Here is a 25,405-nt window from a genome sequence, read left to right as displayed (position 1 = left end):
CTGAAACCCTCTCAAAGACCCCTGGGGGTCCCCAGACCCCACATTGAGAACCACTGCTCTGCTGTGTTGGCTGAGGCTCTCATCTGAGGACCCATCAGTCTGGCCACCTCCCACCCCTGCAGAACACAGATAAGTGTGTGTGTTTCTGTCTGCTGTGTGCTCCATGCAGAGTTAATCACCATGAAATAAAGCTTAATTTAACTTTTTTTAAACTCCCCCCTACAGGTAAAATCTGTACTAGCAAAAACACACTTTGCCTTAAGTATGAGTTTAAAACCATAAACTGACATTTATTTAGTGTATTTGAGCAGGTCACACTATAGTTTTGAAGATACTGACTCAGATGGGAAATCTTATCAGCATATCTGAGCTCCACCAATTCCTATGTTTTATGAGACATTAATCAAAGTAAACTTGGGCTAAATGAAAGATAAATACCTCAACGTTTTATTCATATTGACGTTATCATTTTATATTATGTCACACAACTTAGGCTCAACAGCTAGTCTATTTGATTTTTGACTGGGGATTCATCATTTCAACAATCTCCGAGAAGCCATTTTTATGGAAACCATCCATAAATTCTGTATGATAATATGCGCTGAAAGCTGAAAAGATACCTGTCCACTGCTGCCTCATTCGTGCAGAGTAGAAGAGCTATGAACAAGACTGCAGCATGTGGGTGTTTTTTCATCTTTCAGTGTGGATTCCTGATTTTCAGACCCCTGCTCAGGGTACCACTGTGATCAAGGATACCTCTCTACTTTCTGAAGGACATTAATGACAGAAATGGCCAGGAGTATCGTTATTAATATTACCCAGAAAGCCTGGGAAACAAAACAGCTCTACAAGGAAGCACTTTGAATTACAGAGACATATTTTGCATAATCTGTTACATCTCTTACAGTGCAGTGTCACTAACTATGTTGGATTTCTTTTTATGCCCAGCAATACCTCAACAGAGAACTGATAGAGCTGGTTTGATTTGAATAAAACACAGGACTACTATGTTATTAGTTATTACCACTCAATAAACCATTTCCTCATTGGCTTTGATGTTTTTCTCTGCAGGTGTGTCCTACTATCACTGATGAGTATAGTTTTATTGAAGTGTCTCAACAGTACAGACCAGGCGGGATTCACCTGAGGCTCGAAAGCCAAAGACGAGAAGGTCTGACAGTAGCTGTTGATTGATGATTGGTTTGACAGATAGATAAGAAATAAGTCAATCTATCCCTGATGTTCTGACCATCACCCATTAGTTTGTGTGAATTAATATCAGTAATATGTAATGTAACACCCCTGTGCTCTCAACTACCCTGCGGCTCCTGTCAAAACCTTTTTTGATCTACTTTCCTTCTTCTCTCTTTAGACTCAGCTGAGGATGTAAAGCAGAAGAAGTTTCATGGCACAGGATATGACAGCGACCTGGTGGACTCACTGGAGAGAGATATTTTGTCCCGTAACCCTAATGTTCGCTGGTATGAAAGCATACACAGACTACTACTGTTTTGCTACAAGGGCAGTTTTTGGCCTGACTGAATTCTCTGGTTGAACTGCAGAGATGACATTGCTGATCTAGAGGATGTTAAGAAGCTGCTGAGAGAAGCCATGGTGTTTCCCATGTGGATGCCTGACTTCTTCGAAGGCATTCGTCGCCCTTGGAAGTTACACATGTACACACACACACACACACAAATGTGCTTTCATGCATACTCTGAGCTGTATATTTCGTTAGTGTGTTGTTTTTTAATGACCGAGAAATCAATAGAGAAATGATTTTCAGCAGCAAATGAATCACCAAATGAAGCCATGAATCTGCTTAGCTGCAGGCCTTTTAACATATTGGTGCAAGCTTGCTGTTCTTTTGCTTAAAACACAAACGTTAATGCTTGTTTGCATCATTTCCATCTTTAGTTTAAGGACCTGCTCAGCAATGTTGCCTCTCAGTGTCAATATGACTCTGCCGAATGACCAGTCAGAGTTTTATTTTCCTTTCTACCAGCTAAGGATGAACTTCATCATGTGAGACCTCTTCCCCTCAAGCGCACCATGTGAGGGTCAATACTTGCTCATTTTTTACAGCAGCACAGTGCTTTTCATTTGTCTGCTGTGCACATACATAATTGAACTCCTCACTCAGTTTAAATAAATTCAGAGGCCTTTTTTCAGTTAATCGAAAATGGAATAAAATGAAGGATTCATAAATTAGTCATAGGAAACAGAGACTTCAAGTTTATATTTTTCGGCACATAGGTAGGCTGGTATATTTGTTTCATTATAGGTGACATTTAGTACAGAATTTTATGCATTTCTTTTGTTTTGTTTTTTTTTCAGTTCTCTGCTGCACTCTCCTGCACACGTGTCCTCTCTCTCCCTCCTGCTGTTCAATCCCACCAGCGTCTATTGAAACTCTGTGTGCTCCATCTTGCAGGGAATATAAAACACATTAGGATATATGTATTTTCATGCACTAAGGACTAAAATTCTATAAAAATTTTATGGATCATGTCCCAGATTCTCTCATGGTTATTGTTATCTCCATAGCAACAGACTCACACCATATGCAGAAATGTCAGACATCAGAGCAGCATTGATAGTGACAGTCTTGATGTTTACAAAAGGGATTTGAATCAGTGTAGTGCTTTTTGTTTAATATTATTGACATTTAAACAAAATGTATGTAACTGATCACACGGTGGGTGAATGAGAAAGTGAGAGTGACAAAGTAAACTGAAAGTTAATGTGCTAGCGGGGGACCTACAGTTTAACAGAAGGCAATTCATTTACATTCATGGTGGAGCCCACTTATAATAACAGCCTTTCGTATTTTCATATATCAGATTGCATCTTGTGCTCATCAGGTGATGATGATGCAGAACGCTCGCTCTTGCCTGCATATTCCCTCCCATTAGGTACAGCTCTGACATTTACATTGAACACACTGACAAAACAGATGCAAATCAACATTGCTTTTTGGCTTTAGCTCTCTGTCAAGCTTCCATGAATCAGCACTTAAGTAGTGCTGTTTGTACACATATAAGAGTATTAACAACTAGCAGTGGTCCCGGCGTCAGGGACACAGTAACTTCAGATGTATAAAGAAGTTGGTCACAAGTCATTATCAGTGGCTTTTAGACTCCAGAACAGCTGGAATAGTTGCCTTATTTTAATTGTTTACATTAGAAGTGATGATGTCAGGACTAATTACAGTAAACTGCACATCACTATGATGAAAAAGTGATCTGAAGAATCATGAATAAGCATGTTTTAAGCATTTACTTTCTATATCTGTGATGTAGACACACACACAGGTACAAAAGTTAGATTTACCAATTACAGAGATATACATTTTTATTTTCTATTTGCATGACAGTATAAATTACAAAAGGAGAACAATTCAATTCTCACTGGTAAATTTAATCAGATCTGTGGATTTTCAGTCACGTTGGGGCAGATGTAGCACTTTCTGCTGTCTCTGTTTATCAGCCTTGTGGATCTAAATGCTGTGCATCCTTACTTGTTCGTCTCAGATGGATATCAGTGACGCACAGAGTTTGCAGCAGTTCATTCCTATAAATAAACCTAATTGCCTCTCCTCTGGTGGCCAGCTTACAGTGCCCTCTGATTGTATTTGAAAGCTGATATACAGGGGTTTAATGCAGAGGAAGCTGTTAGCAAACCATTTAAATCACTGTTGCATTGGCAAAATAAAGTAAATGCATGCATGATCATGCATTGCGTGACCATTGTGGCTTGTGAATGCTAAAATTGCAGATGAGAACAGATGTGATTTTGAGAATTTAGCACTGTAAATTTTTGGGAGCACCATGCAAGGTTCTTGTTTAATTACTTTTGTGGAGTTAGTTTTGGTGGATGTTGGAAGGGAGCAGCATCTGTCTCCAATTCGTTTGCAAACCCATTTGTTTAGAAGTTGTAAGTACTGGTGCATGTTATGGGTGATTGCCACATATCTGTTGGTATGAGCCATTCAGCCCCTTCACAGGCCAAAGTGGTTGATCTCAACAGGAGACCAACCTGCGCGGTCTCCTGTTGAGATCAATATTCTATTTGTTTGTGTTGAATTTGCTGAGCACACCAAAAAATTATCAAAATTCAGGTTGTAAGTCAGTTTATTGTCGTGTTTTTGTTTTCTGTGGACTTCTAGCTCTAAAAAATGTTCACTTAAAGAGTCAGAGGGAAGCTTGTTTTAACCCAATATTATACCCAATACCCAATAATACCCAATATATTAAAAATGTTAATTTCTGCACCTGAAATGCCTGTTTTATAAATGATTATTTGATTGTTAGATCATCAGTACATATTCTGCATAAGAACCCTTTCTTTGTCTCTTACTCATGTGTCCTTGAATGTTTGTTTTTTTCTTGATGCTACCAGTGTTCTTACCAGTACTGTATCTGTCTCTCCAAACAGTCAGGATTGTTTTAGTGACTTTTGCTCACATACACTTTTGGGATACACAAACTCGGTCTTTAAAATAGTGAAGTAGATGGTTGTTGACACAGGTTGAGCTCTAGAATACAGAAAACAGAACACAGCAGTGATTATTATAAACTCATTCACTGATCATCAGAATATATTTATGTGCTGAAGCATTAACATTATTTCAAGTTGCAGTTTTAGTAGTCGTCATCCTGTCCTTGGCAGGGGCACGGCAGGTATTTATGTTGCTCTAGTTGCATCTGCTCTTCACCGGATTGCATTTTGCTAACCTTGGATGTATGTGAGAAGCACCCACACACAGACTGTAGCCTGCAGTATTTCAGCCAGATGTGGCTTAGTGATCACAAGCAAGACTCCATCCTTGTTATCAGGAGAAATACGGAATTCAAAATGGTAGAAATACTATGTGGAATATGTTTGAATACTATGGAGATAAGTAACAAGTTTTCGCTCCTCTCTCCGTCTCTGCTCCTGTCTTTACATCAGGGACGCATCCATGATGGCTATGCATCGTCGTATCAAAGACCTGAGCCCTGAGGAGATCCGAGCTCTGTCTGAAGATAAACTGCAGATGCCAGTGACAATGGAGGACTTCACGCTCACACTGCTGCCTACCTGGAAAAATTTGAAGCCTGGATGGCTGAGTTTCAGCCAGGATAAAGACAGGCACCGTTTAAAATAAAATAAATAAAATAGCAATTGCATGCCATAAAGTCACTGGTGTAAGTTTAAAGATCCCCTCCAGACATGTATTGAGACATATAAAATATACTCTGCTTGGAACAATAGTGGGTGTCTGATAGTTTTTTCCACAAAAAAAGTAAAATTACCACTTTAAAATCCTTAAAATGGCATTTTCTCCTTCTCTCTTATTAAAAAATATAGAATCTATGAATATGCAAATATATTTAATTTCTGAAGTTCAACTGTTGAACACACTATGTCTCCTGCTTCACTAAAAAGTCTATTCTCAGTGTTTGTGCACTAAAGGCTTCAAGTTTCTCCATCATACTTGTATAAGTTGAATATTCAACTTATTTTACTTATTATTTTATTAAAATAAAAATATTTACTTTTATATTCTATGATCAGTTTTGTTTGTATGTATACACTGTTCTGTTTATTAATAATAAATGAAGATTTCAAATTAAACAATGGATGGAAGTAACTAAAATAGCAAACTGACCACAGAAGCTTGTAGTCAATTAACCTACATATTAAATGACCATGAAAAATATTGCTTATATAGATGATGAGCTGCTTAAACTTTTTACAATCATACCTTTGAAGTTGCAATTTGCAACATTTTGTTAAAAAGCAGCATTATAAAATGAATCTAACAACAAAACTGTAACTAAACTACATGCAATAACTACATAGTAATGGTATTTGTAGTTGAAAAAAAAAGAAATAGACTGTATGTCACCGCCAACATCTTTTATTTCTCCCTTTACTACAAAGAATCAACCATGTAGTAGATGTCTAGATGCACAGCATTAGACTTTCTGTCCTCAGGAGAAAAACATACTGCATCATTTCAGCCTACCACTCTTCAGCCTTAGTTTTTAAGTATCTTAGTAAACATGGAGTACATATTGTAAAGGCCTTAGTAGGTGATTGTTTTAATAATCATATGTAATGGCATTTTTCTCTAAACAATCTAGAGATGTCCATGAAAGACAACTCTTTCAATGTTTTATCATATTACAAGTGCGTTAAATAAATTAGACCTGAGTTAAACAAAAACTAAAATGATCTCTCCACAACAGTAAAAATGGTAATACATCTTAAAGTAAGGCTTATGATTTCTTGTTGTGAATACAAAAAATGCAAAACAAATGGAAATCAACCCACTTATATATTTTTTAAAAAGTAAAAAAAGCCCAAACATTCATAATGAAAGCACACAAGTCAAAAGAATTCCCTCCCAAAAATAGTTTGCATGAAAAAAAAAAAAACTTGTTAGTAGTTCTCGCTGCCATTTCCTCTGTGAAAAACTGTCACGAGACGCCTTAGATTGTACTGTCTGTCCTTAGCACCATGTTGATGAGCTGTCCAGTGGTCACGCTCATCAGTCAATAGAGTTCTTATTTTATCTTTTCAAAGTCACCGTATCCTGGTAAAGAGATTTAGAACTGATACAGATTCCTGAAACAAAAAGATAAAATAACTTGATTAATTATTTTGCAGATATTAGAGGGCCTGTTACCAAGTGCTCGGTGCTTTCTCACCTTCGTTGACCTTGTTTTACTGAATACATTCCAGAAGCGGAGCGTCTCATCTCCAGCTCCTGTGACTATCGCCTCACCATCCGGGGACATGGCCTAAAATTTAAAGAAAAGATTAAATATAAGGCTGCCAGATATTCAGCAAAGGTAGCAGGTTTTAACATCAATGGCAATTCCTGATCCACACTTGGCCTTAGATTACTTTATAAAAACATTTAATTCCATTGCAGACAAATATGCAGGAAATTCAGAGTCAAAAACAGGAACAATCCTTGATTTTGTTCAGAAATTGCTAAAATTACATGAAAGGGATCCTTCCTGGCGCAGAGTGAAAACAACTAAATCATCCTCTGGTTGGCTATATTTTCGTCAACAACATAATAGGTGTCTCACTGTCATTCAAAATGCTAAATTATCATTTTATGTCTCTGCACTATCTTAAATTAAAGGAAAGCCAGCAAGTTTTTGGAAAACGGTTAAATCATTATCACATAGTCCTACTTCATCCTTACCCAATGACATTGTTCAAGGCTCTGCCACTATCTCTATTGGAAAGAAAATATGTGATGCATTCAATGGACATTTTATTTCATCAGGTTATTTATTTCAAATGCTGGATTTCCTCCCACTGTCTCTGATCATAGTGCACATTACTGGGCAAACAAATTAGGCACTCAGAACTTTTCATTGAAGCCTTTTACGAATCTTGTGAAGTATTTAATGCTCTTTGTTCTATTAATTAATTATTAGTTAGAGCCGAGGCTTTTATTATTAGCAGCTCCATTAGTAGTTGAATGCTTAACTTATATTTTTAATCTGACTGTGGTAACAGAATGCATTCCTGACCTTCGGAAGACAGCCTACGTCTTACCTTTACATTTGGGGGTCAGTCCAATGAGCTACATAATTATCAACCAATCTCTATCTATCTAACTATCTAACTATCATGTCTAGCTAAAGTATTAGAGAAAATGGCAAATTATCAGGTGAGAACATTTTTATCTCAACATTCCATTTTAAAATCTTATCAATCAGGATTTAGAGCCAGGCATAGTACTGTGACAGCAGTATCCAAAGTCCTGAATGATGTTGCTTGTGCATTAGATAACAAGCAGGATTGTGTTGCCCTTTTTCATTGATTTATCTAAAGCTTTTGATACTGTCAACGTCAAATTCTTTTGAAACGCCAGGAATCTATTGGATTGGATGAAAAGTCATGTAATTGGTTTGCAAATATATCTGTTGTGGCTGATGGCTATTAGTCCAGCTTTATGAGTGTTAACAAAGGTGTGCCACAGGGTTCCATTCTAGGACCACTTTTATTCACAATTTATATATATATATATATATATATATATATATATATATATATATAGAGAGAGAGAGAGAGAGAGAGAGAGAGAGAGAGAGAGAGAGAGAGAGAGATAAAGCATAAACAACACCAAAATCACATTGAGAACAAAAAGAAAATACATTAACTGACCAGGTAGAGCACTCTGTACGAGTGTCCTGTGAGTTTGGCCACTTGAGTGAGCGCTGGATATTTCCACACCAAGATCTGGTTCTGAGAGTAGCCATGGGTGCTCACCTGGAAAAAGAGTCAGTGTTATAATTCAAAAGATGCTGTGTAACATTTAGTATCAATAAACTGTTATCACATTCAATATGAAATTACTGCAAACAAACAAGACCATCAGTAGTTGGACAACTCTACTGTCTTCTTCTGACTTCTATACCTTAACAATGCATTTACATTGTTTGTTTGCCAAAGGGATAAAACAGGAAGGTCAGACATGCCTACAGACCTGGAGAGGAAATGCCGTGGCCAGTACCCTGCAGACTGTGTAATAATAATACCGCACTTCTCCCAGTACTGTCTTGAAAATGCTATTTATGCATTCACAGGCGGTACTGGGAGGACATTATGGTATTTGGCCAAACCAGGAAGCCTGGGGATGACAACCGGGAGTACCGTTATGCTGCCTATAGACATTTCATCTCAGCATGGCTCTTTAGGCCAGGGAAACCGACTTGTCATCCCCAGTTGCTGTGTTTGGAGGATCAGGGACAAGTTCCCTGGTCTTCCAAAGACATCACACTGGTTTCACACCTGGCCTCTGAGTTTCCCTCCAGGTCCTCTGGAACGTCCACACAGTATCTCAGGTACTCACACACCTGCCTGTTCATCATCATGGCATCAAATCATCTCATATTTATTTGTTACATTTCTGATACACCTAAATCATCACTACAGCAGCTAACATTTTTATAGGCATTGTATTGATGCTTAAGAATATGACACGTAGCACCTTATTCTCAATGCAGGTGTTATTCATCATCACAATCACATCTTAATAACTTTAGAAAGTATAGCAACAGATCAACTGTGCACAGTGTGTTTCTGGAGTCACTTACCAGCTCATTAGCATGCTTGGACCAGGCCAGGTTGCAGACCTGTGAGCCGGTGTCCATACACTGCAGTGGCTGAGACGTCAGGGTGTTCCAAAATCGAATACAGCGGTCGGCAGTGCCGCCCCCAGAGGCCAGCAGGCCGTGCTGGTGGGGAGACCAGGCAATGGCTTTCACTGCAGCCAGGTGATCCATGTATATTTGCACTGGGTTCAGTGAGGAGTGGTTCCACACCAGCAGCTGAGGGGACAAATAACACTCTCATCAATGAATACATCAAATAAACACACAAAAACAGAGGCAGCTTTAATAAGAATAACAACTCTACCTTGTTGTCGTTTCCACCAGAGGCGAGCAGCTGATGGTCAGTGCTCCACTTCAAGCCGCACACTTCCTGCCTGTGTCCCTGTAGCCGTCTCTCTGACTGGAGCGGAGGAGTCCGTACATCTCTTTGAAGAATCATACGATCACGGCTTCCTGAGGACAACTGGTCTGCATTCCAGGCTAGTGCTCCTGTGGACAGACAGAGTAAAGTAAAGCTCGAATGAAGTAAAGCTTAATTCAAGCGTGGTCACTTAACATTCTGAACATTTGTCTGAAATTCATTATTTCTGTGAGGAGACAAGTGTTGAGATTGTCAAGCGTTAATTCAACTTAATGCAGACTGACTGACACAGCAAGTCCTCTCACCAACTCTGGCTGTGTGTCCTTCCAGGGAAAAGAGTTTCTTCCCAGCACCGGCGTCCCAGATCTGAACATAGCCTTTGTGAGTCCCCACTGCCACCAGGTTACCCTATAAAAACGTGAGGAAACCTCTCACTAACAAACTAACTCAAACAAAAACCATGACAGTTTCCTGAAGGCAGTGAGTTATGTGCTCTTACCCTTTCAGACCACCCAACTGATGTGACTGAGTCTCCCTCCACTGATAAATCACACAGCCTTGTTACCTGAAGAAAAGACAGTTCAGCAAGTGGTTCAGTAGAGCAGCATAGTAATGAATGCTGCCAGGAAATATAAATATTTTAACAAATATACATACACACACACAGAATGTAGTACCTGGCTGGTGCAGGCACTCCAGAGGTAAACACACGTGCCCAGGCCGACACTGAGCACATTCAGAGATGACCAGTCCACCAAATTCAGATAAAAGTCGTCCTGCAGCTCTGGAGCATCCAAGACTTTAAAGGGGATCTTGGAGATTTTACGGGTTGGCTTTCTCGGTGAACGCAACAACTTCTGACTGCAATAGGAAAGGTCGGACGTTATGACTCCCTGATGCAAAAATTTACATCTAATAACAATTTCCTGTTTGCATTTTCATCAACAAGGGATTTAAATACAAAATGTTCTACCTTTTGTTGCTGACAGGAGATAGAGAGTACGGGGAGATGTTGGTGCCATCGTCTGGTGATGACCTTTTGGTATTAAGTGAGTACTGCAAAGAGCACACAGGAGGAGATTCATCATACCTTTCACTAGTTTCATTAAAATAACAAATAAGCCATTAGAGAAAAACTGTAAACGTGTTTTTTTTAACCACACTGAGGACTCTGAGAGCATACCGTATGTGTGTGTGAGCTAGTTTTATCAATGTGTTTATAATTCAATATATACAAAGTTTGAGATGAAATGTTCATACAGTGAAGAGACTCCTCTTCTCAGGGGTTGAAGGCTGTAGACGTCTGTCTTCTGTCTGTGGGTCCTGGATCTTTTCTATTCCTGCTCCCAGCAGCTCATTCTTCAGTAAAGCAGAGTAGGCCAGCCCATCTGCTGCATGCACAACAATATAGTTTGATTTATTAGACAAAAAGTATACACAGGCACAAAACTACAATCCTCACGGCACAGACAAGTAACAGATTTTATTGGAAAAAAAAACAAAAAAACAAAAAAACATTTATAGTTGAAGTCACCACAGATTTTTGAAATTTTGTCTATGAAAGCACCTCAACAACAGAATTTAGATTCAGCTTTATGTTCAATTATTTTAAGTATATTTGAATGTTTGTGTTGGATAAAAAAAAAGTTATTTACCTTTGATGTTATCAGAAGAAGCATCCTTTGTTTTTCTGTTTTGACTTGGTGACTTCTCATTTTCCTATTTTCAAAATCAGAAAGATACTGTCATTTATTTCAGTCATTTTCACAGACAGAACATTCATATCGTAATTAACTTCACACACACACACTACGTAACAATTCAAATGTTCAGACAAACAGTATGTGTAACAAACATGTTGCTTTTCTCTTACAAAAACACAAACACATTTCACAGCAGGTTCACAACGTGTTCATACATTGATCCTGTGGAAGTTGATACTCCAGTTGGCCCCCGCTCTGGTTGGAATGAATCTGTCTCCAAGCTTACTGGGTGAGGTTAACGGGGAGCCGCTGGGTGTCCGACAATACAGAGCCTGAGTCATTTTCTGCATAACCAAAAAACGTAGAGTATTAACTTTAACCATCAATAATTTGTCAATGGATTAATTATAGTCTGACTTGAACAACTAACAGTGAAACAACTTACAACAGGGCTCAAGTTATCATTTTGAATGTTGATTTGGCGGAGAAGGCGATGTCCACATCCTGGATCCATTTTTAGTTGTAATCCTGATCCCACAGCCACAGGCTGGAGGGATGGAGACCTGATAAATTAAATAAAAACATTACATACATAATACCTTATATAACAATGAACTCTACATTATATTGTTACTGTTAATGCAGGATTATAAAAATAACAAAAAGATTATGCAGCATCCTGATAACGATGATTTGAGCCTGCAAAACGAAATGTTAAGTATTAATGGGGTTGTTATTGTTGTTGTTATTGTTATCATTATTTAGTCTTGTATGTTTCGAAAGGAAAAAAAACGTCACAGGATATTTCAAATCACAATTTAAACATTATTTATCCAACAGTTCACCTGCTAATCCTGACTCGTGAAGTTTTCTCAAGATTTTTGTGTTTTAAAGTAAATAATCATAATACTGTAGCATGTTTTGTCTGAAACTTTGATTTGATGCAAACATCATGCTAACATATTGGTTGGGACAGATAAGCTAACTTAGCTGTAGCACAGTCAATTTTCAACCAGTTCAAAGCAACCAAAGACGCATTTTAAGTGCCTTGTTCGTAGATAAATGTCATCAAACTGGCATTTTTAACGCCGTGTTTGTGCTAAAAGAAGGCAAAACTGTCGTTAGCTTCTTCAGCTAGTGGCTAAACTGTTCATATCTGCTACAGACAACAAACTTACAACAGTTTCTAAACATCGACAAACAAACAACAAACAGCAGGAGCGAAACTTGCCGGAGATTTCAGAAGAATCCAGGAGGTAAATTTGAAGTTTTTCACTGTCAGAGGTGTTGAAGTCATTCAGTTTAGCTGAGCTGAGGTGAAAATGACATTGCATTGTGGGAGATTTGGCAACCCGGTGACGTATGTCTCTCAAACCAAAACACGGAAATGCAACGTTTTGTTTGTTTGTGTGTGTGTGTGTGTGTGTGTGTGTCATGGATACATCCATGGTGTATGTGTGTGTCTCTCTCTCTCTCTCTCTCTCTCTCTCTCGCTCTCTCTCTCTCTCTCTCTCTCTCTCTCTCTCTCTCTTTCTCTCTCTCTCTCTCTCTGTGTGTGTGTGTGTGTGTGTGTGTGTGTTCAAGGTATTCCTCATGTTGTGGGGACGTAAATCTGTTTACATAGTCATGTTGTGGGGACTCGCCTCTCTTATGGGAACAAAAAGCAAGTTCCCTTAACATAAAATCATCAATTTCACGGTGAAGACTTGGTTTAAAGTTAAGGTAAGTTTAGAGTTATGTTAAGATTAGGATAAGTCTCCTGGAAATGAATGTAAGTCAATGTGATGTCCCCTTAAGTGATTTAAAATTTAAAAAATGAATAAAGAATAAATATATAAAATAAATAAAACAACAGACTAGTTAAATAAAGACATGAAAACAATACATTCATTAACAGTTTTTACAGCCTTCTTATTAGTGTAACATTTAATGGTCTGTAAATACTGCTCACATTCAGAGGTGTTTTGTTGGCAAACTTACATTTATGAATATGACACTTAGCTAAGATGATTATAAGATTGATGATGTAAGCTTGTTTCCTATTCTTTCTGTTGTAACTGAAACAGTATGTTTATACAAAAAAGCAAAATCAGCCATAAATTTGATATTTTAAAAAAAACAACATATTTATTCTGTTTTTAATGTATATGTCAAACAAACAAAACACAATAATCAAGAAGACAACAACAATGACAACAAAAACAAAACAATAAATAAATAAATAAATAAATAAAGGGAAATTGGCAAACTCCGAATGATGTACAGTTTAGTCAGTTAGGGCTCATTTTCAGGAAATCCATAAATGGTGCCCTCATCTTTTCAAAATCCTTGAATTTTCCGTTTATTTCAAATGTTAGTTTTCCATAAATAACAAGCTTGAAAGTCCTTTTAGCCATCGATTCAAGGATGGCTTTAGTGTCTTTTTCCAGCACACAGGAATTGTTTATTTGGCATGAAGATAAAAAAATATATACCATCTTTTTCTTCTCACAACTTATGTTACATACTGCAGGAAATATACCAAGTAAACACAATTTAGGGCACAGAGGAAGATCATAATTAACAATGTGGGAAACATAAATGTAACATTAATGAACCTCTTGCCACAATCTTTTAGTTTAATAACAATGCTGAAATAAATGAGGGACAGTTTCAGGATGTGCAGAGCAAAATCAACACAAAATCAAAACAATACATTAATATTATTCTTAAATCTTCTAAGAAAATGTTTAGAGTTGATCAAACTGGTACTGTGGTACAAGCAGTAAACTGAGGGTCATTTAACTACATAAAGTAGTTTGTAAACCTGGACCACACTGGCAAATATAACAAAATCACAATTCTTCTGTTTGTGATCTCAAGTTAATTTTACCTTTTCTTACGTACATATTTGACTATAATGTTGTAATGTGACACATTTCATTTACACATTTCTTTATTCTAGTAGATCTTTGCTTATGTATGTTTTATTATTTTTTATTTTACTTTGGCAATGTAAACATATATTTCCTATGCCGATAAAGCCCCTTTGAATTAAATGTAATTAAACTGAACTAGTGTATGTCAGTTCCTTGTCATGTCCAAGTTTGAAACATAGATGGCGTCCTAACCTAAATCAATTTTCAAGACACTCCAACCCATCAATCAATGACACCAGTATATGTTGTGTAGCCTGTACTGCTCTGAACCAGTTTACGCCCCTTTTTTTCTAAATTAACTTATTTTAACCAAAAGGCAGTTTTGGTTACAACTAAAGTTGTTTTAAGCAGCTATCAGGACAATTTCAAATGTTGTTTAACGTACAGTATTATTCAACAATCAAGACTCAACCAATGACAACATATGTATTTTATATGATTAGAACAGTGTTATATTTATATTTTGTCCAGTTATGGACACCTCAGGTATAGTTGTAGATAATATGTTAATAAACACTTAAAATATCCTTATAGCTGCATACAACTACATTTTAGTGTGTTATAAACTATTTATTAAATGGTTATAGACTGTTAATAAATGCTAAATAAAAAATATAGCTTTACAGCACAAATTTTGACTTGTCATAGCAACTAATGGTTATTTTCATTATTGATTAATCTGTTGATTATTTTCTCGATTAATCACTTAATTGTTTGGTCCATAAAATGTCAGAAAATGGTGAAAAATGTTCATCACTGTTTCCTAAAGCCCAGGATGATGTCCTCAAATGTCTTCTTTTGTCCCAACCAAAAGTCCACAGTCCAAAGATATTCAGTTTACTGTCATAGAGGACCAAAGAAACCAGAAAATATTCACATTTAAGAGGCTGGAATCAGAGAATTTGGACATTTTTTTCCTCAAAAATGACTCAGAATGATTAATCGATTATCAAAGTAATTGGTAAATAATTTAGTAGTTGGCAACTAGTTGTTGCATCTCTACACAGGTGTTACTAATAACATTAACGATGTGTCACAGTCAGCCGTGGCAGTGCGACAGTGAGTCAGTGTGCACAACACCAGGACCCTGAAACTGAAGCAGCTGAATAAAAGTCAGACATCATCGATTTTATTATTTACACAAGTGCTTTTTCTACTGTGACAAGTCAAAATGTCAAAATGTGTTCTGCTCGTCTTTATCCCACACACATTTGCCTGCAATGAGACAAGCATGCATTTTTCTAATACTACAATCAAAACATGCCTGGGAACAATATGAGTCTCTGTGTGAATTCAGGTAGCTACAACGAATAGTCGATTAATCGTTAAGTTGCCAACTATTGAATTAAATTAATCATCAACTATTTTGATAATCGATTAATTGTTTTGAGTCATTTTTAAAAGAAAATTTTAACATTTCCAAATTTTCTAATTCCAGCTTCTCAAATGTGAATATTTTCTGGTTTCTTTGGTCCTCTATGACAGTAAACTGAATATCTTTGGGTTGTGGACGTCACCTCGGGCTTTGGGAAACAATGGCGAACATTTTTCACCATTTTCTGAAGTTTTATAGACCAAATGACTAATCGCTTAATCAAGCAAATAATTGACAGATTAATTGATAATGAAAATAATCATTAGTTGCAGGCCTGAATTCAGGACATCAATAACAATGACACGTGGAAAAAAATAGGAGGTTTTAAAACAAATATGTTGTGATCTCCAAAAGAGAACCTGTCCTTCCACTTCGTCAGACCATATTGTTCAGTGCAGAACATCTCTCCTGTAGCTTGTAGTGAAATGTCTTTCTCAAAGACCCTTCAGTAAGGTGGGTGGCTCCTGTCTGTGGGATTAAAGATCCACTGAACAGTTTTGAGCTCAAATCCCACTAAAACTGAAAACAAAAAAAACGCAGATGCAGACTTGTGATGAAATATTTGATAATCTAATCAGGTGTGAAGCCCGCTTTTGGTTCATGACATTTCAGAGGTATTTTTAGATCTGAGGGCTTGCTTGCCCCCCTCCTGCTTTAGATTAGACTGTAATAAGATTACACATTAATACTCTGTGTGTGTGCTTGAATGTGTGCATATCTGATAAATGTTTCCAGTTTGTTTATACGTTTTATCCAAAAACACGGTCGGTATGTGTTCTTCTTCTGTCACCAGCCTGTTCTATACAATAATGTAGTCTCTGGAATGCACTGCTAATGACCACGTTGTTATAACAAAAGGCCGAGCACTGTGTCTTTAATGCTGGCAAGTGTAGTGATAATAATGACACACTGAGTGTACAGAGGGCCCCCTCTGAACTTCACTGTGTGTTTTCTGGTGAGTGAGCCTATAGAAATTTACCACATCAGACACACATAGTTCTACAAGCATGAAGGAAGCATCCCCCCCTCCTTCTCTCTCTCTCTCTTACTGTGTCTGTCTATCTGTCTCTCTCACAGACACACCCACAAAACACTGGCGCCAACAAGCAAATCCCCCACCCCCCCACCCCCCATCCGCCCCCTTAACTGACCTCTTATTATGTCATGCGAAAAAGCTGTGTCCCATTGAAAAGCTCTCTTAATCAAACCCAATTAATTCCGCTATTTTCCCTTATTATCCTTTGCAAGGAACGCGTCTTTCCAATAAGACTGTTAACTCCAGCCGTGGCCCTTTCAGATCTACTGGGGTGCAGGAGCGAAATAATAGACTGCACAATTAATCAATTAGTCATTAGGGGCACAATAGTTCTTAATGAACACAATAACTGTGTACTGTAGTAGAGGCGAGTTAGGGCTTCCGCAAAATCACTCGTCTTCCTCTTTGCAATTTAGTCAACAAATTTTGAAGCCTTCATTTATGTGACCTTTACAGTTACCTTTACAATTTATGATTTTATTTTGTTATTGAGAAACATATACTTTGTAATGCTGTTGCTCTTGCTCCTATAATTCCTCACTTATTTGCAGGGTTGCTTTTAGATTTTTTGGGGAAAGTTCAAGTCAAATCTGAAGAATTTAAAAGCAAATTGCAAGACAATTTCAAGTCTAAAACTGAGAGCAGAGAACAGAGAAACTTCCAGATACAACAGCTGAATTATCATTTGGCAAACATTTGAATTACTTTGAGATTTTGTGAAGCAGAGAACAAACTCTTTCTATGAGAACTTCTATGCTTATCTACATGCTGCTAATAAATGCATTTGAATAAGCTGTGTTAGTAGAGTTTAACTTAAGTCCTAAGATTAAAAACTCAAGTTAGTCATGACTGATGTTGTAATATATATGTTTTTTGACAGAAAAACATATTTCAACAACAAAGTTGGGTTGAATCTACATGCCTGTAAAGTATCAGCAGAAGGTCACTTTGCTGCTTCCAGGAACAGCTACATTAGTGGACCTTGTGCTTATAATAGTTACCACACATAATGTGTCCCCAAGGTCAAGAATAAATCTCCAACCTCAAGTCTCAAGTCCTTATTGTTGTGACATGCAAGTCTCTACTCTCTGCTTACGTGTACCCTTATGCTCCTCCTACTTGCAGGTGAAATGAAAGGACCTTGTGACCTTATGAAAGGCATCTTTTACCTTTCATAAGGTATTCACTTTATTAGTAATGTTTAAACAGTAATTGTGTCATTTTGTGCAAAGAGACAGACTGATGTTCACATTTAATGTCCCAAGTACCAGGTTGGGACTTGCCCTCCTTATTCTTTAACATCAAGCAATATGTGGACAGATTGATTTTCTCTACAATCCCAAGGTCCAGATTAGATTAGGTTATGTTCTGGATGACCATATACATAAGGCTGTAACACAATAGATGTGTCAGTTAAGAGCACTGAGCTGAGAAAATGTTAGAGTGCAGTTGAACTGCTTATGGAAGCTGTACTTAGTTGTTTACACATATTTATTTAAACCCATGTACTTTTTACTCATCTTCTACAAATATTCAGTATTTTTTTTAAAAAAATGAGCACGTTTTAAAGCAGTTCAGGTGCTGATGAGAATAGAAGAACTTCCAAAAATAGTAGCTAAAATCTCTTTTGACTTAAATTTTGCTTTGAAGAACTCTCCACCAGAACGTTTTTGTCCCATGTTGATCTGCTGCTGCTCTTTTTCCCATGCTTTTCATTGTGCCACTCACTCCGGCTCAACGCATGCCTACCCTGGCCCCTGGCTGTGGCTATAGCCCCGACCCGGCCCCAGCTGAGCAGTGCCAAGCTGTCCAGCAGTTAGTTAGTGTCTGTTCAGGCCCGGCTCGGCTCGGCCCGGCCTGGGTACTAATCCCCGGGCTGTCAGAGGACCCCGCTCTGAACTCATCCTGTAACACAGGAAAACGCTCTAATTGGGGGATTTTCTACATCATTAACTCTGATGAGCAGCCATCCCACCCTCCCCTCTCGCTCTCTCTCCTCCTCTCCGCCCGTACTCCCTCTCCCTCTCTCTCACTCCCACACTTTTCTCCTGCTTAATCTCTTTCTTAATGTTTCCATTTTTTCCTTTCTCCCACTCTGACTTCCTCACATTCTCTGTCTCTCCTTTCATCTTTTCTTGTCCAAAGCATTTTTTTTTTTGGCTTTTTCATCTGTGCAGCAGCGTATGTTTGTCTCGTTCTTTGAGAGCACCAGTGCGATCCGATTACACAAACAAACATCAGCATGAGAAAGTAGTGAAAGTGCAACACATGTCTTTAGTCTGATCTGTCTACTTGTTATCTTCCATATAAAGTTAAATGTTATTTCTGTGAGCTTTTCTTTTTCTGTGAACTCAAGAGGTTTTCTTTTGTTTCTCTGTACAGATCAACTTATGTCACATGATTCATAACTGATTCTTTTTTTGTTCCATACTGACAACTAGACTCAGTTTCAGATTTTTAAAAAAATAAATATTCGTCAATCTTTGAAAAACACAAAAGGGTCATTTAACAACATTTACTGCTGCTCTGAAGGTACTTCTAGTATCCTCAAAGACTCTTCTAACCATCTGGATGAAAAAATATTCTGCCTCTTCAGCAGTAAAAAAAGATTTTTAACCAGTTTCTCAAGTTCCAGCTGTATTCCCTATGTCATTGTACAAATTGAGCAACAGGATGATTTGTTTGGATTAAGAAAAAGAGGCACAACTTGTGAAATAGGTTTAAAAACATTATCATTCAGCAGGAGGAATTATTCATCCTGATGGTTAGGCAAGTCTTTGAGGATTTTGGAAATACCTTCAGAACAGCAATAAGTGTTAAAACTTTTGGGTTTTTCAAAGATTTGAAGAGAGAGTATTTATTTCTCTGAAACTTAGCTCAAATGACTCAAATGTAATGGTAATACATGAAAGGCACTGGGGCTAACCAGCAACACACCACTGGTGTGTAATGCAGTAGCTAATCACTTCAAGAACATGTAAAAAATATGCAAACATTTCCTTGTTTCTGTACATCCACTGGCCTACCCATATGGCCCCCCATCTGTCCAAGAAAGTGATTCACACACTGAGGAGGCCAGCTAGCACGGCGGCACCAGTCCCTCTGTGAACATGTGTTGCAGCGGCTGAGCCTGCCGGCCTGCCTGCCTGCCTGGGGGCAATTAGGGAGCCGGGCCCTGTGGTCAGAGGCCCCCCTGGGAAGCCCTGATTGATTGGAGTCTCATCTTCCTAACAGGCTGGCACCCTGCCACCAAACCATGGAACATCAGAGAGGATTGGGAGGGGTAAAAGAGAGAAAGGGCCTCTTATATGACAGAGAGAGACGGAGCACAAGTGTTAGAGGAAAATGTCTCTGCCCTCGTATGTCAGATGATAACGATTATACTGTAGTAATCTTGGATTGCTCTTTAGACTTACTGAGGCAAAAGAATACTGCGACTCTGTGGGAATGAGTGCACAGGTCGACATGAAAGCACCACAGTGAGAAAGCGGGGACATATATTCTATCAAACTATATTTATTTTCAGTAGATCTTCATTCTTTCCAGACATCAATGTTCCAGACAAAATCATAGAAGAAAGAAAACAATATCACTAGGACAGATATAACTAGGACATTTAAGAAACAAAACAGCCAAACAGGAAAATTATCCTGTGCATTTTCACATGATAAAAAAAACAAACTAAAACTGTCAAACATCTAGTGCAGTTTTGTCCATAACCTTTGGCTTATTCTTGGTCCAAAATCACATTTATATAGCATCTTAAAGAAGCTCTTAATGTGCAAGGTAATCCTCATTTTGTCTATAGTGTGAGGTCCTGGCATTGTCCAATAGGGAGTCTAAACATCACTAAGCAACAACATAAAAACACTATACAACATGAGGACAGACCAGCAGCAGATGTAACACTGTTTTTTACTCTCTGAACAGTACGACACCGGATTTTACAATGAACCAGAAATGACTTAATACTGTTGTTCTTCTTACTGATGTTGTAATTGTTGTTTTAACTCACTGTTAGCAGCTAAGTGCCAACTTTCACATCATATTAAAGTGAAATATCATAACCATACAATGGACATTAACCATACAATGAAAAATGAGTCTCCTTTAAGAAAAAAATACAAATAAAAAAATTGCACTTTAAAATTATGGATTTTCTCTCCCTCTTGTCCCATAACCAAAGTCCAAAAGGTACCGTCTAACTTCTCAGCCTGCACATATTCAGTTATGTGAGATGATACCTGTAGCTGCTGTTACGATAAAAGCCTCAATAGCAAATACTAATCTTCCTGGTGGAAATACATTGTGTTTTTACCTTTAAGACAATCAGAGCTTAACTGTGTAACAGATGGTAAAAGACCAATATTGTGTCACTAATGACCGTAGCAGCTACAATCAATGTTTCTCCTCCTTTGATTGAGAGAGAAAAAAAAACCTTCCATGACAAAATGGTTACAAGGGCCTATTTAGTGCAGCCTGAGACCGTTTCCCCCCCTTCAGTTTCAGACAAAGAGGATACACTTGGATCAATTGTGCCGAACAAAGACTAAACTATGTGGGGTGACGCATCACACAGGGCTCTTTCTGCTGCCCTGCACGTACACGCAGCCACCCAACACCGAGCTGCCAACAGGTTTTCTCCTCCAACAGCCACTCAAGCAAAAAGAGGGTTATTTTGCTCACTGGCCTGTCTTCCTCGCTTCCTTTTTACTTCCTTCCTTCATTAAAGCATCTCAGCACAAATCAGAAAATAGTAACTATGCATAATTATTTTTGGTATATTCTTAGCTCTGGTCCACGTAGAAAGTGCCATCATAACTCTGACTCTAGTGCACTTTCCCACTAAACTATTATCTGTTTTTGAGTGTGTTTTAGATTTAAAACAATGACAAAAGGCCTCGGCTGTCGGAAAAATGGGCAGCCTATGGGTACTGCAACATAAACCATACTTTCAAGTGTGAGATTAACTGAAAATCACACAGCTGTTATAAATCGACAGATTAGTGAGACGTGCATTTACAGTCACAGCCAGAGGCACTGTGATGTGTCTTCATGTCTATATTTTAAAAGCTGCTCACACATTAAACTGAGACGTTCATTCACAAAGTACTCTGAGACTCTCATTAGCTGACCCATGAAAATTTGACAATTGGATTAATTAGTAAAAACACAAACTGAATGAAGAAAATGGGAAAAGTAAAGAATGAACAGAAGAATGTAAAAAGTTTTGGCTGATTCAATCAACTTTGATGGTTGACTCAAAAAAATGTAAAAACAAATATGGAAATAATAATAATACAAACAAAAATGCCTCATTTAGGTGAATTTCATGTTAGCTTCAGTGTATGTTCATGAAAAGTTGTCCAATGACATGGCATAGAAAAAGGTACTGTGCCATTACTTATGTATGTGGCGAAAGTATGTCTGTTTAGCATCTGCCAATATCAGTAGATGGACTGTTCATGAATATACTGCTGAATATGGATAGATCAATGCATTTAACTAAAGGGAAACATGTGGCTGGGGATAGAAAAGGGGTAGAGATTTGTGTTCAGCAGCCATCAGGATGCAAATGGAGGGGGATTGGTGGTTTAAAATGAACAATTTAACAACACTGCAGACTTCACTTGTCCGCTTCATGTCCTTGAGATGAGAAAAAATTTAAAAAATGTCCAAAAGAAAGTCCAAAAATCCTCGGTTTTCACAGTTCAAAATCCATTTCCATTGCTTGATTCTGTGGATAACAGAATCTAACACCCTGCTCAACAATGTGAACCCAAGGAATGACTTCAACATCTCCCACATTTCCCAGTGTCATTCACATGGACTGCCATGTTTGTTAGTCACATGGGTTGCCAGGTCTTGTCCATAGACTGGATGTGTTCCTTGGCTTTCATTCTCAGTGCAGCGATACTAGAACTGCGCTGGTCCACGTCCTCCAGAGGGTATTTGTCAGGGTACGGCGCTGCACATTGGTAAGGGGGAGGAGCCATACTCTGCATCCCCTGGCCCATGGACGGATGTGGATGAGAATGAGGATGAGGATGAGGATGAGGATGAGGAGGATGAGGAGTGGAGTTGAGGAAGCTGTGGCTGGGGTAGCTGGGCTGGAGGCCTTGAGCTGGGCCCATGAATCCTGGGATGCTGTGGACCGGTGTAGCGCTGGACAGAGGAGAGGTCAGCCAGGGATCCAACGGGAGGGAGTTGGTCATTGGACCCATGCTGGTGTGAACTGGTGCTGGGCGGTTGAAGGACAGCATTGGTGAGTCGTGGAGCTTCATGGTGCTGGCATCCATTTTCTCCTGTCGCCGCCATTTAGCTCTTCGGTTCTGAAACCAGACCTGGAGGACAAAATAATGTTATCATGAATGTGATAGACATCATCCACGTTTACCCTACTTGCTTGGACAGTTTGCTTTATCAATTTCTACGAGCCATACAAGGATTGTCAGTATGTGGTGACCTGAAAGAAGTGATGAAGATCCAACTTGTATCAAAACCATTTGAATAATTCTGTTGTTCGGAGACTGCGTGCAAGTGTTACTCTTCTCCTGGATGCTATTTTGTAATAGTTTGCACCTACATGTACTGTGCATATAATTACGCTCCTTGAAGTATATGGTGACCCTCTCATTAACTCCAAATATAATGTGAGGCTAATGACTTTCAGTTGACATTGTTTTGTACCAGCTGAGATGCTAAAGTTGCAAAGCATTAGCAAAACAGACAATTATTTCAAGTTCATCCAAATACCGAATTATTCTCCATTAACACAGCCCTTCAAGATTGTGACATAACCAGCATCTCAACCACACACTCGCAGAAACAATGCAGGAGCTAAAGTTATTCAAAGTTAAATGTAGCCAAAAAAACAAAGTTGTAGTTAAATACCTAAAAGCACTTCCAGTTTCTTATACTGCAGGTATAGTTTGTTTTTCACTATATTTGCTGAGAACTTCATTGCTCCCATTTGCTTCAACTTCAACCTTCCACTGCTGAATCAAAATGCCTCTTGCCAGCTTTTAAGGTGTCATTATGTCTCAAGTTTAGCCCCTTTGTCCTTCTAAAGAAGGTTTTAAGTCTGAACTTTCCTCTCCTTAAGACTCAATATGTCGTCTGTTTGGAACGTCATATCCTGCTTGCATAACTGCCCAAAACAACTCCTCACCTTAATGCCTACCAGCAAAGCAAGAGGCTTGGCATGAGTCTGTTGTCCTTAAGAGTATCTCAAGATTTGGATCCCCAACAGTGTAACTCTTAAAGCTAACTGTCAGTGCAGTTTCAACACGTCAGAGAAAAATAACATAAACTATAACTGTCTGATTATTGCCATATAATATAATGTAGTGACAGACAGACTCATGTTGTTGCCTCTGATGTTTTGGGTCATACCTGAACTCGGACTTCAGGGAGGTTCACTTTCATGGCCAGCTCCTCACGGCTGTACACATCTGGATAGTGGGACTTCTCAAAGGCACGCTCCAGCTCGTGCAGCTGGTAGGTGGTGAAGGTGGTGCGGTTGCGCCTGTGTTTCTTCTTGGGCTGATCATCCTTGCACGGCTCTGGAGACTTGTCTTCATCACTTTCTACACCCTTCCTCGGTTCACTCAGTTCCTCCTCACACTTGTTTGTGAATAAGCCAGTATCTGTTCAGCACACAAGAAAAATACAACTTTTTAAAAACAGTTTTTATGTTATTTTACATGTAGGCTCAGTCTGTAACAAAAGTGACAAAAATAGGAAGACAAAAGAAAAACAAAAGCAGAATAGTAAGTTGAAATGAAGAATGTAGTGCCCGCTTTCCAGTAGAGCAGACATCAGTTTGACACCTGCAACAATAGGCTACTGTAGATCAGTGAAGCAAGCAATCCCCTGAACTTCAATGAAGCTCGAAAACATTCCTAATCGGATTTAGAAAAGTTATTTCCAGTGTTTATCTTCTCCAAAGGTAAACTGTCCTCAAAAAATATGTTTGGAAGCAAAAGTTTTTCCTATTTTCATAGACTGAACTGTAAATCACATGACCTTTTTTCATTGTATCACACACAGTAGGCTTTGTAACAGTAATTAGTAACAGTGGACTACAAAATTGCTCTTAGTTGTTTCCCCAAAGAGATATAGCATTTGAAAATACTCCTGTCAGCATTTGAAACCACCAACCACTGGCAAGCTGTATGGAAATTACAGAGCTTTTACTGCACATTTCCTCCTCCTCATCCCTCAAAACAAACAAACAGTTCCACTTGGCCTTCCTCTCACAGGTTCTTCCTGCTCTTTACTCCCTCTCTACAGGCTAATATCTTTGTATATTACCAGAAAAATAAAGAAAACGTTACATGAATTATAAAGTCTTGAACACTGTCACGAATATTAGTTGCATTAGAATTAGTTTAACCAGCAAGTAATTGAATTAAACAAAGATGATGATGATCTGGCAATCAGATTAGTTGGTCTTGTGGAGCGCAGCTACTCCAGTTTATGTCTGCCAGGAGCAGAGCTGAGTCAAATCCATCATTCAGGTTGTGCTGATTCAGTTGTAAATCACAGAAAGTAGGTTAAATTGACTTTAAATGCTTTCCTGGCAGAAGTACTAGAACTCTCAATGCAACATGTAGTGCAAATTTGGCATCATAGTAGATAAAAACAATTGTGTGGCCCAGATTTAGCCCACAAATAGTAAATATAATTAGAATTTGGTTTTAAACAGTACATCCACAGTAAATCTCTCTTGTTTTTTAACATAATAAAGACAAAGTGTAACAACTGCTGTAACTATAAATTATTAGGTCTCTAACTTGCTTTTTCCTTCATCAACTGCATCTTGCAAACTCAGCGAAGAGTTTGCTCAGTTGTCAGAAAAAGCTAATAAGTGGACCTTGAG

The 25,405-nt window shown here is 38.3% G+C and overlaps 2 protein-coding genes and 1 long non-coding RNA gene across 4 annotated transcripts in view; 1 reads left to right on the top strand and 2 right to left on the bottom strand.

The window, feature by feature from the left end:
• Positions 1-5,256, top strand: LOC122989161. 2 transcript variants are annotated; one of them, XR_006404963.1, is made up of 4 exons: positions 1-135; positions 1,072-1,171; positions 1,373-1,481; positions 4,954-5,256. It is a non-coding gene; the product is annotated as an uncharacterized LOC122989161 (long non-coding RNA). The 2 variants fall into 2 exon arrangements; XR_006404962.1 differs by lacking the exon at positions 1-135 and having other exon boundaries at positions 150-1,171.
• A 631-nt stretch (positions 5,257-5,887) lies between these two features.
• LOC122989568 (fizzy-related protein homolog) lies at positions 5,888-12,553 on the bottom strand. The gene is made up of 14 exons (XM_044362542.1): positions 12,424-12,553; positions 11,638-11,755; positions 11,408-11,536; positions 11,145-11,208; positions 10,750-10,880; positions 10,463-10,545; positions 10,167-10,350; positions 9,989-10,054; positions 9,795-9,897; positions 9,433-9,617; positions 9,111-9,344; positions 8,179-8,283; positions 6,699-6,791; positions 5,888-6,615 (listed from the first exon to the last, which is right to left on the bottom strand). The coding sequence occupies exons 2-14, from the start codon at positions 11,704-11,706 to the stop codon at positions 6,574-6,576; spliced, it is 1,488 nt and encodes a 495-aa protein (XP_044218477.1). The 5' UTR covers positions 11,707-11,755; positions 12,424-12,553; the 3' UTR covers positions 5,888-6,573.
• A 7,500-nt stretch (positions 12,554-20,053) lies between these two features.
• Positions 20,054-25,405, bottom strand: part of rx1 (retinal homeobox gene 1) — a 12,895-nt gene continuing 7,543 nt past the window's right edge. Inside the window, exons 3-4 of the mRNA XM_044362679.1 lie at positions 23,917-24,170; positions 20,054-22,865 (exon numbers count right to left, since the gene is read on the bottom strand). Of these exons, the coding sequence (XP_044218614.1) occupies positions 22,368-22,865; positions 23,917-24,170 (752 nt within the window). The 3' untranslated portion in view covers positions 20,054-22,367. The remainder of the gene's footprint in view (positions 22,866-23,916; positions 24,171-25,405) is intronic.

Source organism: Thunnus albacares, chromosome 9 (genome assembly GCF_914725855.1).
Source record: "Thunnus albacares chromosome 9, fThuAlb1.1, whole genome shotgun sequence".
In the NCBI taxonomy this organism is placed as follows: Eukaryota; Metazoa; Chordata; class Actinopteri; order Scombriformes; family Scombridae; genus Thunnus; species Thunnus albacares.
This window is presented reverse-complemented; position numbering and strand designations above follow the sequence as displayed.

What these genes read in the sequence shown, in the direction of transcription:
- LOC122989568 (XM_044362542.1), bottom strand. Translation starts at nt 11,706, where the DNA reads ATGGATCCAGGATGTGGACATCGCCTTCTCCGCCAAATCAACATTCAA. An exon ending in AGGACACACAGCCAGAGTTG is followed by an intron (nt 9,618 to 9,794) that starts GTGAGAGGACTT and finishes GTCTGTCCACAG; the next exon opens with GAGCACTAGCCTGGAATGCA. An exon ending in CTGGTGGAAACGACAACAAG is followed by an intron (nt 9,345 to 9,432) that starts GTAGAGTTGTTA and finishes TTGTCCCCTCAG; the next exon opens with CTGCTGGTGTGGAACCACTC.